General features: G+C 47.0%; 2 protein-coding genes across 2 annotated transcripts; both read left to right on the top strand.

Annotated features, from left to right (window-relative positions):
* The first annotated feature begins 808 nt into the window (after positions 1-808).
* Positions 809-6,233, top strand: Rab13 (RAB13, member RAS oncogene family). Its single transcript, XM_021158101.3, has 8 exons — positions 809-1,056; positions 2,346-2,406; positions 3,683-3,743; positions 3,946-4,023; positions 4,637-4,726; positions 4,845-4,910; positions 4,993-5,046; positions 5,762-6,233. Exons 1-8 carry the CDS (start codon positions 933-935, stop codon positions 5,837-5,839), a joined length of 612 nt encoding a protein of 203 aa, XP_021013760.1. The 5' UTR covers positions 809-932; the 3' UTR covers positions 5,840-6,233.
* A 5,756-nt stretch (positions 6,234-11,989) lies between these two features.
* Positions 11,990-16,323, top strand: Jtb (jumping translocation breakpoint). Its single transcript, XM_021158417.3, has 5 exons — positions 11,990-12,444; positions 12,600-12,637; positions 12,834-12,916; positions 14,003-14,082; positions 15,866-16,323. The coding sequence occupies exons 1-5, from the start codon at positions 12,362-12,364 to the stop codon at positions 16,020-16,022; spliced, it is 441 nt and encodes a 146-aa protein (XP_021014076.1). The 5' UTR covers positions 11,990-12,361; the 3' UTR covers positions 16,023-16,323.
* Positions 16,324-17,261: the final 938 nt, after the last annotated feature.

The raw sequence follows: 17,261 nt of genomic DNA, 5'->3' as shown, positions 1-17,261 counted from the left end.
AACACTCGCTATAAAATAAGTAAGTAGCCGGGCGTGGTGGCGCACGCCTTTAATCCCAGCACTCGGGAGGCAGAGGCAGGCGGATTTCTGAGTTCGAGGCCAGCCTGGTCTACAAAGTGAGTGCCAGGACAGCCAGGGCTACACAGAGAAACCCTGTCTCGAAAAACCAAAAAAAAAAAAAAAAAAAAAAAGTAAGTAAATAAAGATGGAAAGCTGGGCATGGTGGCTCCACAGTTGTAATCTTCATACTTGAGGGGTAGAGGCAATAGGATTTCCAGGCCTTGGGGGCCAAGTTGTGCTACTGAATTCAAGGCTCGCTCCAGATTGTGACTCAGCTCTGTGTGTTTTGCGTGTAATTGATGAGGCTGCTTTTTATCGTTTTTTGGTTCTTCACTGTGCTCCACCAGGGGGCAGATTGATCCACCATACTAACTTCCTAACCGCTTCTTTTCAAAGGGAAAGGGATTCGTAGTCTTCAGTAATGCATTGTTGACAGAAAATCCTAGGACCTTTATCATAAACTCAAAAGCCTTTGAATAACGCCTCAGTTTTTTACCAATTTCCAATTGCCACCCCTATCTCACCATTGGTAAAATTCTTTCCCTCTTCCCCTAATCTCTTTGAAATTCTTTCCAATTTGGTCAAAAGAGAGGAAAGACAGCTAGCCAAAGGCAATGGGAAGGGCTAGGGAAAGTGGCCCTCCGAGGCTGGGGAGGCAGCGCCCGGACTGCTGGAGCTGGACAGGCCTCTCCACTGGCGAAGAGGGGTGGAGCCGAGAGCAGGGCCGCCTCTCTTCTTTTCCCGGGGCCTGGGCGGAGAGGGAGGAAAACTTCCTGGCTGGGACTCCGGCGGTTTCTGCCTGCCAACCCTCGGATCCCGCCTACCAGTGTTGGCTCTTCCCGACCCCTCCCCCGGCGCCCCCAGTGTCCGCCATGGCCAAAGCCTACGACCACCTCTTCAAGTTGCTGCTCATCGGGGACTCGGGGGTGGGCAAGACTTGTCTGATCATTCGGTTTGCAGAGGACAACTTCAACAGCACTTACATCTCCACCATCGGTGAGCCCACAGGCTGTATCCCAGACCCCAGACCCACCCCACCCCCCGCCCACCCTCATACACCGGCTCCTGAAAGACTAAGGAACCTACTTTTTTGATCCCCTTAGCGAAAACCACTAATTTCCAGTCTGTCGACCCCTGCCCCAGACCCATCCTCCATAATGTCCCTGAATAACACTCAAAACCTCAAACCTTTTTGAGGTTTCCAGGTAGCCCCAGTTGCTGCCACCCACTCCGTCTCTTGGTACTGTCTCCCTAGTCTCTCCAAATCCACACGGGTTATTGTCATTTCCATCTGCTTCCTTCTTCACCCCATCACTGCACCTAGACGCTCTAGGTCCACTCTTCACAATTTCTCTTTTCCCTGCTTCCCAATTCTGTTGGCCTCTTACTGACCCACTGGGCTTCAAACTTCCCGCAGGATCTGCCCCACCTTCAAATCATCTTTTTTAGCCTCCCTACCCTCAGCAAGGTACTGCAGAGAGTGGCTGGGTGTGCTGTGGGAGTGAGGATGGTGGACGCCGGGGCACTTTGGGGTCTCTGAGTTAGCTTCCGCACCCATCCTTCTTTCTGGAGCCTCCTAAGTAGCTGGGAGACTTACGCAGACTTCCAGTAAGAACATCCTTTTCCCTCCTCCCCCTCCCCTCCCCTCTTTATCTTTCTTCATCTCTTGACTGAGAATCTTATCTCCTCTACTGACAAAAAGGAAACTTTCTCTCTCTCTCTCTCTCTCTCTCTCTCTCTCTCTCTCTCTCTCTCTCTCTCTCTCTCTTCCTCCCTCCCTCCCTCCTTCCCTCCTTCCCTCTCCTAATTCTCCAGAGGATTCTTAGGGAACTTCTCCCACCCCCCCGCCCCCCCACCCCCCACCCCCGTCACTTCCAAGCTTAGCTCACTAGTTAATTCACATAGACTCAATCAGCTGCCCTCTCATTCCTCTCTACCCTGAAGGGCTAGCAGGGCGGGTGGAGGACCAGTAGTGTCTTTTCGGGGAGGAGGGGGAAGAGGGATGGGAAGGTGAGGTAGAGATGGAAGGGAAAGTTGTCAGATGGCATGCTTTTAACCCAGCTGAAGAGTTTCATAACTTTTCTCCAAAACGTCGTGAAATCTGAGGAGAAACAGTAATGCTTACCATAGGAATAAAGCTGTGGAAAAGCTCTCCCTCCTGGCTCCACATCCAGCAAGGTCACTACCTCGAGTGCCTGAGTACCAGCAGTTACTGGTGCAGCCCCCCACTCTCCCCCACCATACTTTCCACACATGCTTACCTGCCTTCACACCCTTCACCCCAGGAATTGATTTCAAGATCCGAACCGTGGACATAGAGGGGAAGAGGATCAAACTGCAAGTGTGGTGAGTGAGCTGCCCAGTCCCCAGCCAGACTGCCCTTTGACCCACCCCCACCCCTCCCCCACCCCTCCCCCTTCTTCTTCCTTACCTTTTCTCTCTTCAGTTTAGTTTGTGGTTTGGGGGTGTTTTGTTTTGTTTTTTAGACAAAGTCTCATGCAGCCCAGGAGGGCCTGGAACTCACTAATGTAGCTGAGAAAGAAAGCCCTTTATTAGTTCCCATGTCCTGTGTCCTGGTGTTACAGGCATGGGGCACCATGTTGGTCTTTCTGTTTTGCTTTCTTTCCTTCACCCCCCCTCTCCCCCTGATCCAGTACATCTCCTAATTTATCCATTTTGCTTAGTCAGCTATCAGCTGGCCTTGCATCTCTCTTCCTGGTGGCCCACTTTCAGTTTGTTTGTGTCTTTTCCTCACCCAGAGCATTCTCTGGACTTGAAAACAAATGTCTTTTGAGCTACGATGTAGAAACAGGTTCTAAGTGATTAAAAGACAAGTTGTAGAATTACAAATTTGACTCCCAGTCTATTGCTCTCAATAAATTTTAGAGAGCTACCTGGGTGTAAACGCTAGGACATGCTTTGAGTCCCAGCACTCCAGAAACAGAGGCAAGTGATCTCTGTGAGTTTGAGGTCAGCCTGGTCTACAGGGTGTGTTCTAGAACAGCCAGGGCTATGTAGAGAGACCCTATTTGAAACACACACACACACACACACACACACACACACGTGTACACACAATAATAATAAATGTAAAAGTTCTCTCCAGCACAGCTCACATACAGAGATGTAGCCTGACTGTCTCAAGGAGGCTGGAGACACCATGGACACTGAGGCACTATGAGGTTTTTCTGAAGCATTCTTGTGTGACAGATAAGCAGCAGCAGATAGGGTCTCAACCCTGGTGCTGCCCCTTCCCTTCTGCATGGCCTTCATTAGTTACCCAGCCTCCCTCCGAGCATTTGCTGCATTTATAAAAACTGGGGACAGTGAGCCATGCCTCACAGTGATACAGTGAGGGCCAGCTAGGATGACACACACACACATAAGGTGATACTTAAGATGGCACTTGGCATCTCTGAGTAAACAGGAGACATCCTGTTTCCCAGGCCTGGAGCCTCTGAATAGCAACCCAACCGTCCTTCTCCCGTTCCCCTTCACGGTTTCCTGAGTCTTTTCCTTTCAGCCTCCACCTCCAGTGTTGCAAAAGTTGAGTCCTTAGGAAAAGACTCCCCCCTTGGAGACTTCTTGCTTCTGTCTCACTCTGTGAAAACTTTTGCTTCAGGGACACTGCTGGCCAAGAACGATTCAAGACAATAACTACCGCCTATTACCGTGGAGCCATGGTATGAGGTGTGGGTCCGGACATGGGCTAAAGTCATAGCTTCATGAGCACAGAGGGTTGTGAGCATGCAGGGATAAAGAAGGAGGGCACAGAGCACATTACAGATAGCCCCATGTTGCCTGTGCTTAGACCCATGGACCAGACTTGGATGGTCACTTAGAGGTCAACAGATATGGGCCAAGGTGAACTTTGCCATCCCTTAGGGCATTATCCTCGTATATGACATCACAGATGAGAAATCCTTCGAGAATATTCAGAACTGGATGAAAAGCATCAAAGAGGTAAGATACCTCCAAAAGAAATAAGGGAACAAAGTAGCCCCTGAAGGGTGTTGGGGTGTTAGAATGGGCAGACTTCAGGTTTAATTTTATGTGTGTGGGTGTTTTGCCTGTGTGTACATCTGTGCCAAGAGCCTGGTGGTGCCCTCATAAGTCAGAAGAGGGTAGTGGACTCCTAGGACTGGAGTGACAGATGGTTTTGAGCCACCAGTTGAACCCAGGTTCTCTGGAAGAACACCCAGTGCTTCTAACTGCTGAGCCTTCTCCTGCCCCAAACCATCCTTTGGTTTTTTGTTTGCTTGTTTGTTTTTGGGTTTTGTTTTGTTTTGTTTTGAGACAGGGTTTCTCTGTGTAGCCCTGACTGTCCTGGAATTCACTCTGCAGATCAGGCTGACCTCGAACTCAGAAATCAGCCTGCCTCTGCCTCCCAAGTGCTGGGATTAAAGGCATGCGCCACCACTGCCTAGCTTGTTTTTGTTTTCTTCTTGAGACAGGGTCTCTCACTCTGTAGTAGCCCCAGCTGGTGTGAAACTTAACAGGTCTTGAGCTCACAGCAATCCTCCTGCCTCAGCTTTCTAAAGAAAGCTCTACCTTCTGCTTGTTTTGCTGTCTTCAGAATGCCTCTGCGGGAGTGGAGCGCCTCCTGCTGGGAAACAAGTGTGACATGGAGGCCAAGCGGCAGGTGCAGAGAGAGCAGGCGGAGAAGGTGAGTGAGGCTGGGCTGTTTACTGCAGGGCTGGGAGACCCAAGTGAGGAGGAAGCATTGCTGAGTGCTTTGCTTCTGCCTTTATCCAGCGCTCTCCTTCCTACCTCATCCCCTACAGTTGGCTCGAGAGCACAGAATCCGATTTTTTGAGACGAGTGCCAAATCCAGTGTGAATGTGGATGAGGTGAGAGCCATCCTCCGAGAGATAAAAGATACTAATAGTTTCATCCCCTCCTTCAACCTGGGCTGACCAGTTTCCCCTTTAGGCTTTCAGTTCCCTGGCCCGTGACATCTTGCTCAAGACAGGAGGCAGGAGATCGGTGAGTTGGTTCTACTCGGCTGAGTACCACTGCGCGTGTCTGCAAGAACTGAAGTGGAGTGTGGTACTGCACACCTATGGTCCCAGCACCGAGAGGTGCTGGCAGAAGGACCAGGAGTTCATGTTCATCCTCCACTTCTCTGTCTAAACTCAAAAGTACCTGTGGAGAACACCTTTTTTTTTTTAGATTTCTTTATTATTATATCTAAGTACTGTCTTCATTATTATATTATGTCTTTATTATTATATCTAAGTACTGTCTATTATATCTAAGTACTGTAGCTGTCTTCAGACACACCAGAAGAGGGCATCAGATCTCATTAAGGATGGTTGTAAGCCACCATGTGGTTGCTGGGATTTGAACTCAAAACCTTCAGAAGAGCAGTCAGTGCTCTTAATCGCTGAGCCATCTCTCCAGCCCTGGAGAACACCTTTAATGCCAGCACTAGGGAGGCCGAGGCAGGCTGATCTCTGAGGTCAAGGTCAGCCTGGTCTACAGCAGGAGTGTCTAGACAGCCAGGGCTACACAAAGAAACCTTGTCTCATTAAAAAAAGACGATTGAGGAGGAGGAACAATGCCAAAGATTTCCCATAAAGTGGGGGTAGGGTTAAGGGATGAGGGGGTGGGAAAAGGTGGGGGTGGGGGGCCCTGAGTTTATAGACAATTCTTCCACCAGCCCTTCACACACCTGATCTTTCTACCTTCCTAATTCTAGGGAACCAACAGTAAGCCCTCAAGCACCGACCTAAAAACATCTGACAAGAAGAACAACAACAAGTGCTTGTTAGGCTGAGAGCATTTCTTGCCTCCTATTCACCCTGAACCTGGAGGCTAGACCTGAGGGAGTCGGACTGAGGGATTGCAGATGGGAGAACTGTGGTGGCACCTCAAGGGGGAGATGAGGGGAATAAGGAGATGGCGAAGGCGAGGATGGGACAGAAGAAAGGGGCAGGGAAAGGAGGGGGAGGAACCAAGGATGTGAAAGGTGAACAGAAGGGATTTGAGAAGAGGAAAGGAAGAAGAAATGAATGGCTCAGGTCTTGGACAGTCCAACATTAATGTCAACATGCTGATCTCTCCGTTCCTGGTTCAGGGTTAGGGTCCTGAGAGGCTGGCTCAGCACTACTCTGAGGGTCCCTCACTCTACAAGGTCTTTGTTAGTATTAAAGGCCACTGTTTTGCATGAATGTCCCATTTGCATTACTTTCATTATTGTCAGAATTGCTCTTCACGCAAATCCTATTTTTGTCACGTCAAGATATTGGTTCACCTGAATGTGGCTGGGTTCCCCTTCCTTGCCCCAACTCTCACCAGTGATGAAAACAGCATGGGGCAGCCTGAAGGACGGACATCCTGTTTCCACTGTGGGTTCCCAAGGACTACAAGAGTGGACGGAACCTTGCGTTAAGCACACAGTAACCCAAAGACAAAGGATTTGAACCAGGCTTCAGTAAACAGCAGCACTTAGTATGGTTTATCCAAGGAGATGTGGGACATCTTTGATTCTGATGTAGTCAACTTAGGTGTTGGGCACTGTTAGCTGCTTTTGTTAGAGTATTCTCAGTGTTGCACAAAGAAATACATGAACAAGGTGAGAGTAACCTGGCAAGCTGATTTCTTTTTGTAAAAAAACAGTGGGCAGCAACCCAAACTGAAAGTTCACTTAGGTTTTGTTCCAGTGTCAAGAGGTGACTGACTTGGCCTCACCTCTGCTGGGAGCTCAGCTTCAGAATCTTTTAAGATTGATGAGGCTGGGCGTGGTGGCGCACGCCTTTAATCCCAACACTTGGGAGGCAGAGGCAGGCAGATTTCTGAGTTCCAGGCCAGCCTGGTCTACAAAATGAGTTCCAGGACAGCCGGGGCTATACAGAGAAACTGTCTCAAAAAAAAACACCCCAAAAAAAACAAAACAAACAAACAAACAAAAAAAAAATGATTGACGAGTTTCAAATGAATCTCCAAAAAAGGAAATGAGAGAAAGAGGGAAAGGGTCAGCTGCGAGTGCGGGTCGGTATTGGGGACGCAGCAAGACTTTGGAAACAAAGCTTTACCAGGTAGAGAAGAGTAAGGAGATTTGGTATCACTTTACTACAGTAAAGAGTCTTTTATACGGTGGGTGAGACTTAGGAAATATTGGCCAATCATGGGCTTGTCATCTTTTGTTACAAACAACCTTTTTTTCACAATTTGAAAGGAGGGGCCAGGCAGTGATGGCGCACGCCTTTATTCCCAGCACTTGGGAGGCAGAGGCAGGCAGATTTCTGAGTTCGAGGCCAGCCTGGTCTACAGAGTGAGTTCCAGGATAGCCAGGGCTACACAGAGAAACCCTGTCTCGAAACAAACAAACAAACAAACAGGAAGAAAAAGAAAGGGAAGAGAGACAGGAGAGATTGACTTGCTTGTATTTACTGAGCCTTTGCTTTGTACCAGACAATAATCACTAAACACTGAACAGCTTCTGGATGGCACAGGTAGACAGAGAAGTAGACGAACTTTTAAAAGAAAAATGGCTCTTCTTGGGTTTTTTTGTTTGTTTGTTTGTTTGTTGTTGTTTTGTTTTGTTTTTGCCAAGCATGGTGGCTCAGGCCTTTAATCCCAGTACTCAGAAAGCAGAAGTAGGCGGATCTCTGTGAATTTCAGGCCATCTAGGACTATAATAGCAAGACTTGTCTAAAAAAAATATAAATGTTTATTTCTGTTATTGTTAGATGACTGCATGTTTAAATGTGGGAGCCAGCTCCTGGGGACCAGCTTGCTCCTCCCGAGGACTAGACTCAGGTGATCAGGCTTGCATGGCCAAGACGTTTCCCTGTTGAGCTGTCTTCATCTCTCCTCTTTTTGATTTCCTGCAACTGGGTATCTTTGTTACTTTTCTACTGCCGTGAAGAGACCATTGTAGTGAGAATTTTGGTTTCTTTAAAAACACAGAAATATTATAAGGATGTTTTTGTTTTAATCCCAGGTGTGGGCTATGAGGCAGCTTCACAGCAGCTGCCTATGATTTGCCTCGAGCTCTAGCAGGGGTGTGATTTTGCCAGCTGCAGATGGTTTTTGCCGGTGTGTGATATTTGGAATTCTGGGACTTTTCAGAGGATATGTAAATGCTAGAGCCCCAATCAAGAGGCTGTTGGCCAGCTGGTGCTTAGACACTATTAAGAGATAAGAAATTAGATATAACAATAGTGAAGATCAAACTTGCTTCAAGGAACTTGATGCCCCTAATTACAGGAAGTAGTCTAACAGTATCATATTGTTGTCCCCTTGCCCCTCTATCCTTTCATTTCTCTTACCTAGTGTTAGAGGTTGAAAGGGCAGAAGAGGGGTGGGTGAGGATGTAAGAAAAAGAACCCACAAAGTAGCCAAAAGTCCAGTTGCACATCTTGACCAAGGCAACTTGAGAATTTGAGTTCGCCGGGTGGTATAGCCAGGGCTATACAGAGAAACCCTGTCTTGAAAAACCAAAAAAAAAAAAAAAAGAATTTGAGTTCATTAGTGGCTTGCTTGCAGTTTCAGAGTGTTGGGAGTCCGTGGCCATCAAGGTAGGGAACATGGAAACAAGCAGGCAGGAATGGCTCTAGAGCAGTAGCAGTGAGGTCTGTGTGATGATTCACAAGCACAAGGCAGAGAAAGCTAACTGGACATAGTGTGGCTTTTGAAACCTCAAAGCCATCCCCAATGACACACCTAGGCCACACCCCCTAATCCTTACCAAAATGTTCTAACAACTAGAGACCAATCAGTCAAATATATGTGCTTACAGAGGCTGTTCTCATTCAGACTACCACATGAGGTCTCACAATGTAGATCAGGCTGGCCTTGAACTTGCAGTGGTCCTCCTGCCTCCCAAGTGCTGTGACATAAACAATATTTAATTCCTGAAAAATAAAGGAGAAAATCCTATAGACGCACAAAAATCAGTAAGTTCAGGCTGGATACACTGACCCTGACTGTATTTTACCCTCTTTCACTCTCTTTTATTGTCCTCTTTGAGACTGTTTCCTGACATGGCTTAGTCTTGTCTCATCCATGTGAATCCCATACCTCATCCGTTTATCTCAGCCTGCACTACACAATGATATGTGGCCTTCAATAAACAAAATGAACTGCTCAGAAGATGGGTAAAGTGTCAGCCAGGAAGCCTCATAACATGAATTTCAGACAAGACATAGGGTCGGAGGGCACAGGCTGGCCCAACCTTGTAAAGAGCCAGGTGCTGAGTCACATCTACAACCACAGCACTCCTAGAGGAGGTGGGATGTGGAAACAGGAGAATTGCTAGGAAGAACATAGCTCGGGAAAAAGATCCTGCCCTAAGCTAAAAAGAAACTTCTAGAAAGTTGTTCCTGGACCTCCACAAGCACACGGAGGCACAAAAGCACTCACATGAACCCACACAACATAAAGATTTTTGAGACAGAGCTCTCACTTATGGGGGAAAACTTGCCTGCTTCCCCTTAAGTTCAAGGGCAATTTTATTAGGGTTAAATGTTTCCTGGGGCAGACAGTGCTGTAAGATTCAGCGTAGGGCGGAAATGCTCTTTTGTTTGAGTCTGCATGGACAAGCTGCCACATGGTGGGGACAGGAGCTTTAGGAAAAGTAAGATGTCCAAAGTATTTGAGAAAACATGCTTAAAACAGAGATAGAAAAGGGACAGCCACACTTTTCTGAGTAACACAGAAAATCAGATTAACTTCCAAAATGACACAGCTGTGGCCCTGTGAGATACTGCCTCAGTAAAGTCCCTCCCTCCTTCCCTCCCTTCCTTCCTTCCTTCCTTCCTTCCTCCCTCTCTCCCTCTCCTCTCCTTCCTTCCCTCCCTTCCAACAAGGTTTCTCTGTGCATCTCTGGCTGTCTTGGAATTTGCTCTGTAGAGGAGGCTAGCCTTGAACTCAGAGACCCACTTGCCTCTGCCTTCCAAATGCTGGAAATAAAGGAATGTGCCACTAACGCTAGGCTCTAGATAAACTTTGGCACATTTGGTCTACCTCAAATCTGGGATTATTTATCTCTTTTTATTTATTTATTTGTTAAAATATTTATTTATTATTATTATTATTTTATTTTATTATTTTATTTTTTTTTTGTTTTTCGAGACAGGGTTTCTCTGTATAGCCCTGGCTGTCCTGGAGCTCACTTTGTAGACCAGGCTGGCCTCGAACTCAGAAATCCACCTGCCTCTGCCTCCCGAGTGCTGGGATTAAAGGCGTGCGCCACCACGACCGGTTTATTTATTATATCTTAAGTACACTGTAGCTGACTTCAGACACACCAGAAGAGGGCATCAGATTTCACTACGGGCGGTTGTGAGCCACCATGTGGTTGCTGGGATTTGAACTCAGGACCTCTGGAAGACCAGTCAGTGCTCTTAGCTGCTGAGCCATCTCTCCAGCCCTATTTATCTCTTTTTACTTCATTGATTTACTTAGTTTTTGAGATAGGGTCTCGTTTACTCTGGAGTCGCCATTTAGGAGGCAAAGGCAGAACTGCTACAGGCTGAAGGGCAACCAGTGCTCCACATTAAGACCCTGCCTTAAATTCAAGCAGCAAAAAGACAGTGACCCCCAAGGAAAATACCAGCTTCTTGTTTTGTTTTTCTAAACATGGTTTCTCTGATTAGTCCTAGTGGTCCTGGAACTTACTCTGTAGACCAGGCTGGCTTCAAATTCAAAGATCTACCTGCCTCTGCCCCCTGAGTGCTGGCATTCAAGGGCTGTGCCACCATGCCCAGCAAGATTAACATCTTAGTCACATCCCAGGGAAGAATTTTTTTATTAAAAAAAAAATTATTTCATGTGTGTGTGTGCGCACGCTTTGGTGTACATCCTGTGCATGCCTGGTACCTGTGGTGTACAAAAGAGTGTGTGCGATCTCCTGCAACTAACTGTAGCTGTGAGTCCCTGTGGGCGCTGGAAATCAAACCTGGATCCTCTGGAAGAACATCTAGGCTCTTAACTACTGAGTCACCTCTTCAGAAGAACAGATTTTTTTTTTTCTCTCTTTCTTCTTACTTTTTTTTTTCTTTCTTCCTTTCTTTGTTTCTTTCTGGACAGAAATTCAATTCTGTCATCATCTAATTCTGGCTGGCCTGAAACTTGCTATGTTGACAAGGCTGGTCTCAAACTCTACCTACCTCCTGAGTACTAGGACTAAAGGCTTGAGCCACCACACCACCAATCGAGTCGCTGACAAGCTCCTAAATCTAGTTCCAATAATACTTTCAATTTAAAATCTCTACGCTCTAATCAGGTAAAGAGGTGACAGGCCTTTAATCCCAGCTCTCGGGTCTTGAAGCCAGCTTGGTCTACAAAACAAGTTCCAGGACAGACAGAGCTGCACAGAGAAACCCTTCCTCAAAATAATAATAATAACAACAACAGCAACATAAAATAAAAAAATAAATATCAACCAACCAACCAAATAAATATTAAAAATCTGTGTTCTTAGCCTTGAGATCATTTCCTTATTTGTAGGAGCAAGGGAGAGGTGAGAACTCCTGAGGTTTTTCAAAGGAATAGCTCTGCGAAGCAGTTTCACACTCACAGAAGGGGAAACAGACACCGTTCATTGGCGTAGAGTCGCAAGTTTCAAGATGCAAGAGCAAGTTTCAAATGCGATGCAGTTTCTCCTCCCATCAGATTTCCGGAACCCAAGGTGCGTGCCAAAGTTGGCCAGGGTGTTAAGCCAGAAATGGGAAAGGTGTCAAGAGCCTAATGGTGAGCCCAAAGTTTTGATGAAGGACCCAAGTACAGACAGAGCGGCATTTGGCCCCCTTTTATTCCTCCCCGCTCTCCTGGTTCTAAACAGACAAGCAGGTGTGTTATCAGGGAGAAGCGAACCCAGAACAAACGAGATCGCCTCTACCACCGGTCCCGCCGGCTCTGCAAACACTACAAGGACCACACTGCCGCGCGGCGCCCAGCTGAAGAGTCGCGTGATCCTGCGCAAACGCAGTGAGATGCAGTTGCCACCGAGTCCGGAACGACAACAGCAGCAAACAGACGAGAGCACCCGGGAAGAGTCGGCGTCGCCAGTGCCGGAACCAGGAGCCTCCGCGAGCAAGATGGCCGCTCCCGAGACCGAGGCCGAGGGGCACGGGCACTAGGTCCGGACCCGCGTACCCTTCTCCCGGACGCCTGCGTCCCCACAAAGACCTCGAGCTTCTAGCCAAGACACCCGCATGGATTATTCTCGCTGTGGTCACGAGGCCGTTCCTAAAGCGCTCTAGTTGGCCCAGACTGAGAACTCTGGCATCTGGCTGCTCGGAGCTGGAACCTCAGGGAAGTCTGCTGCAACAAGTGCGACCCTGACCGCTCCATGCTCGCGGGCGCGGGGAGGCGTGGCCTCCCCCGGGCCGGCCACCTCTGTTGGCTGCTGTGCGCTTTCACCTTAAAACTCTGGTAAGTGGGTACTGGGGAGAGAAAAGGAGATCGCAGGCGAACCCCATAGTCTACGCCCCCAGAAACCGGGACACTTCATCCACAGACGTCCAAAGTGGGTATGCGCTGTCTTCTGCGAGCTCACTGTTGTTCTTACCCCCTTCCCCTACCTGCAGCGAGGCAGAGGCTCCGGTGCGCGAGGAGAAGCTATCAGGTGGGTGATTGCCCGAGAACCCTGTACCTTTATGGCTTGTTTCTAATGTCTTTTTAGTATACCCAGAACACAGAAAAATAAGGTGCCACATGGAATGAGGGCAAGCACTGTGTTGGGAAGCTAGATGGGCAGAGCCTTTGAGAGAAATGTTTTTTGAATGGTCTTCGGCTGGCCGTTTTTCTCTCTCTCCTTTTAGTGAGCACTTCAACTTCGCCATGTTGGTTGGCAGAAGAGTTTGTGGTGACTGAAGAGTGTACTCCATGTTCTAACTTCCAGATTGTGAGTATTTGGGTTGTTTGTTGTTTTGGTAAGCATTCCATTAATGGCCGGGCAGTGGTGGTGCACGCCTTTATTCCCAGCACTTGGGAGGCAGAGGCAGGAGGATTTCTGAGTTCGAGGCCAGCCTGGTCTACAGAGTGAGGGCTACATAGAGAAACCCTGTCTCGAAAAACCAAACCAAACCAAAACCAAACCAAAACAAAACAAAAAGCATGCCATTAATGTGTCTTCCTTCTTTCTTCCCAGACTCTTAGGTTATGTTCAAATCTTTTTTTTTGTCTGTTTCATTTTATGTATATAGGTATTTTGCTTGCTTGCATATGTATTTGGGGTGTGTGTGAGAGATGCCCTAAAAATCCAGAAGAGGTCATCAGATCTAGAATCAGAAAAGATTGAGTCCCAATGTGGGTGCTGGGAATGGAACCCTGTCCTCTCTAAGAGCAACCAGCAACCAGTGTTCTTCACCACTGAGCCTTATCTCCAGCCCTCATTTTATTTATTTATTTATTTATTTTATTTTGAGACAGTGTCTCACTATATAGCACTGTCTGGTCTGGAACAACTGACCATGTAGGCCAGGCTGGTTTTGAACATTGTATTCGTTTTCTGTGGGTCATGTGCCACCGAAGTCAGAGGACAACTTTCTCTCTTCCCACCACATAGATGGGCCTCTCTTTCCACTGATGGCTAACTAGGCCATCTTCTGATTCATATGCAGCTAGAGACACGAGCTCCGGGGGGGTACTGGTTAGTTCATATTGTTGTTCCACCTATAGGGTTGCAGATCCCTTTAGCTCCTTGGGTACTTTCTCTAGCTCCTCCATTGGGGGCCCTGTGTTCCATCCAATGCTGACTGTGAACATCCACTTCTGTGTTTGCCAGGCCCCAGCATAGCCTCACCATAATTTTTAATACATAATAAATTCTGGAATTTCTCCTTATGTCCTAATTGTTCCTCCTTCTACCAACCACCTCCACCATCTATTAGCTCTGTGCTGTCTGTCCGCCAGCTCTGGCTCTTTCTGGACAGCAGGCCTTCTGTTTTTTTCTTCTTCCTAACGTGCTTTTGGATATTTCTTTTCGTAGAAAACAACACCTGAGTGTGGTTCTACAGGGTATGTGGAAAAAATCACATGCAGCTCGTCTAAGAGGAATGAATTCAGAAGGTACGAGTTGTTTCTCTACCCTGTGGTAACTGAAAGAAAGATGAAATTTCAAGACCTGTAAGTCATATAAAGTACTCAGAAATTGTGGTTGTTTGTGAGCCTAGAGGCTGCCTGGGGCTGAGAAAAAAGAAAAACAAACCCGGGTATGCCCCGTAGTTAAAACATTCCTGGGAACAGCGTGACCATAAGATAAAGAGGAATGTGAGGACATAACAGGGCTATCTGAACTGTGTCAACAACTCACAGAACTCTGACACCCTGCACGGACATGTAATTTTTCTGCTGATGTTTAAATAAGCCAATAGTGTGTCGCTATGCTGAATTCCACACTCCTAAGCCCCTTACCACATAAAAACCCCTAGCTTTCGAGCCTCGGGGCCGACATCCGTTATCTCCTGTGTGGGATGCATGTCGGTCTGGAGCTCTGTCATTAAACTACCTCGTGCAATTACATCAAGGCCTTTTCGTGATTCTTTGGGTGCACACTGGATTAGAAATTGAGTGGAGGTTTCCCCACTAGGTTCTATCATAACCTCTTCTGATCCTATTATATTAGGAAGCTATCTCCCAGTCTTGGTGTAGTTTGGCAGAGGAGGAGAGGTGAGCCAAATTACCCCTAGTTCCTAACCCCAGTCTTCAGCACTATGTTATTGGTTAGATTCTCTGATCAAATAATTTGGTCAGGGCATGGGGAATGTAGCCCATTAGTAAAGTGCTGGGGTCGTGGGGTGGGTTATTCCTTGAATCTCAGCTCTCAGGAGGCAGAAGCAGGCTCAGATCAACACCAGCCTGGTCTATGTAGGGGAGCAGTTTAGTAGGCCACGGCTATATCATAAGTACCTATTCTCAAGTAAGCAAGCAGCAAAGCCAGGTGTGATAACACACATCTCAGCACTCTCAGAAGGCAGAGGCAGACATATTTCTAAGAGAGCCTGATTAGATGCTTCAGTGATTAAAGGCACTTAGCACTATTGCAGAGAACCCTGTTTCAGTTCTCAGCACCTACAAAGTTGGTCTGACTCCAGTTCCCAGGTATCTGCCAGCACCCTCTTTTGGCCTCCTTAGGCATTAAGCACACACATGGTACATATACATACATGCATGAAAACAGTCATACATATAAATTAAATAAATCTACAGCAACTTGAGTTTGAACCTCAGAATTCAGATGCTAGAAGTATAGAACTCATTTCAGCAAGTTGTCTTCTAACTGGTTGTGTGTGTGTGTTTGTGTGTGTTTTCAGACAGGGACAATGGCAACCTCTTCCTTGGCATGAGTATGCACACACAAAATATAAAAAACAAATGTAACTTTTTAAAAAAGGAAGAAGAGCTGGGCGTGGTAGTACACTTTGTAATCCTAACATTTGGGAAGTGGAGGCAGGGGAGTTGGGAGTTCAAGGCCAGCTTGATCTACCTGAGACTTTTTTGTTTGTTTTATTTTTGAGATAGGGTTTCTTTGTATGGATCTGGCTCTCCTAGAACTTGCTGTGTAGTCCAGGCTGGCTTTGAACTCACAGAGATCTCTACCTTTGCCTCCCCAGTGCTGGGATTAAAGGCATGGACCACCACCACCAGCGCCCAGTGAAACTTTATCAGAAAAAAAAAAAAAAAAAAAGCAATCAAACTGGTTAATGCTGCTCTGTTTGTGTCATCAGAGACTACAGACATGACTAACTAGTTTCTCTTATTTTCAGATAGTGTTTTGGGTGGGCTGCCGTGGAGAACGGTAATTAAGAGAAACTGACTTTCCCTGGGAGTGACTGTCCTTTTCTACCCTCAGCTGCCGTTCGGCTCTACTGGAACAACACTTATTCTGGAAATTTGAAGGCGTCGTGGTGGCTGTAGCTTTAGTCTTCGCCTGCCTTGTCATCGTTCGTCAGCGACAACTGGACAGAAAGGCTCTTGAAAAAGTCCGGAAGCAAATTGAGTCCATATAGCTGAATTTCTCCTGTATTATGGTGGCTCTTTACGGACTGTATCTCAGATGGAGAAAGTTCAGCTGGCTAATTTGCACTCGTAAGCCTTGTGGTAGTGGCATTTTCAATGACTTCCTCTTCTAGACCGTTAATGAGCACAATAAAAAGTAAAATAGAACTGGACATGACACAGACTTGGAACCCCAGCACTCGAGAGAATGAGGCTGGAGGATCCTTGGTAACTTTGTAGGCCGACTAGGCTGAACTACATAGTAAGCCTGTCTTTAAAGAGAAAACAGAAATAATAAAGGAGTAAACAGTTTCCTTCAGTGTAATAATTTGGCTTGGGGAGGACTGGGGGAGGTGGGAGATGCCTTAAATCCTAGTACTTGGGCAGCAGAGAGAGGCAGATCTCTGTGAGTTCAAGGCCAGCTTGGACTACATATGGAGCTCCAGGCCATCAAGGAATACTTGGTCTCAAAAAATTAATTAAAAGCCGGGCGGTGGTGGCACACGTCTTTAATCCCAGCACTTGGGAGGCAGAGGCAGGCGGATTTCTGAGTTTGAGGCCAGCCTGGTCTACAAAGTGAGTTCCAGGACAGCCAGGGCTATACAGAGAAACCCTGTCTCGAAAAAAAACAAACAAACAAAAAAAAATATTAATTAAATTTAAAAGGGTTGGTGAGTTGGCTCAGTGCTAAAGAGCACTTGCTGGGGGCTGGAGAGATGACTACACTGACTGCTCTTCCAGAGGTCCTGAGTTCAATTCTCAGCAACCACATGGTGGCTCACAGCCATATGTAATAGGATTCCAATGCCTTCTTCTGGTGTGTCTGAAGACAGCTATAGTGTACTCTTAGCATAAAACAAATCTTAAAAAAAAAAAAAGAGCCCTTGCTGCTCTTACCCAGGATCTGGGTTTGGTTCCCAGCTCCCAAGTCTGGTGGCTCCCAGTCACTTAGAATTCTAGTTTCAGGAGTTGTGATACCCTGTGGCTTCTATGGGCCTGCAGTAAGTGACACACATAAACTCATGCATAAACAGACATACACACAAGGAAAAACGAGTACTTCCCTTCTTGGATATAGTCTTTCCATGTATCTAAGCCATTTGTATGGTGCGTGTGTGTCTGGTACACATGGAGTCCAGAAGAGGATACCAAATCCTGAGCTGCTGCATGGTGTAGGGGATTGAATATGGGTCCTCTAAAAGAGGAATAAATGCTCTTAACCACTTCTTCAGCCACCAAATGAATAAACC

This window comes from Mus caroli, unplaced genomic scaffold, assembly GCF_978045245.1.
Source record: "Mus caroli unplaced genomic scaffold, Mus_caroli_1 scaffold_3, whole genome shotgun sequence".
Lineage (NCBI taxonomy): Eukaryota > Metazoa > Chordata > Mammalia > Rodentia > Muridae > Mus > Mus caroli.
The sequence above is the reverse complement of the archived record's forward strand: the minus strand, read 5'-3'. Positions and strand labels throughout refer to the sequence as shown.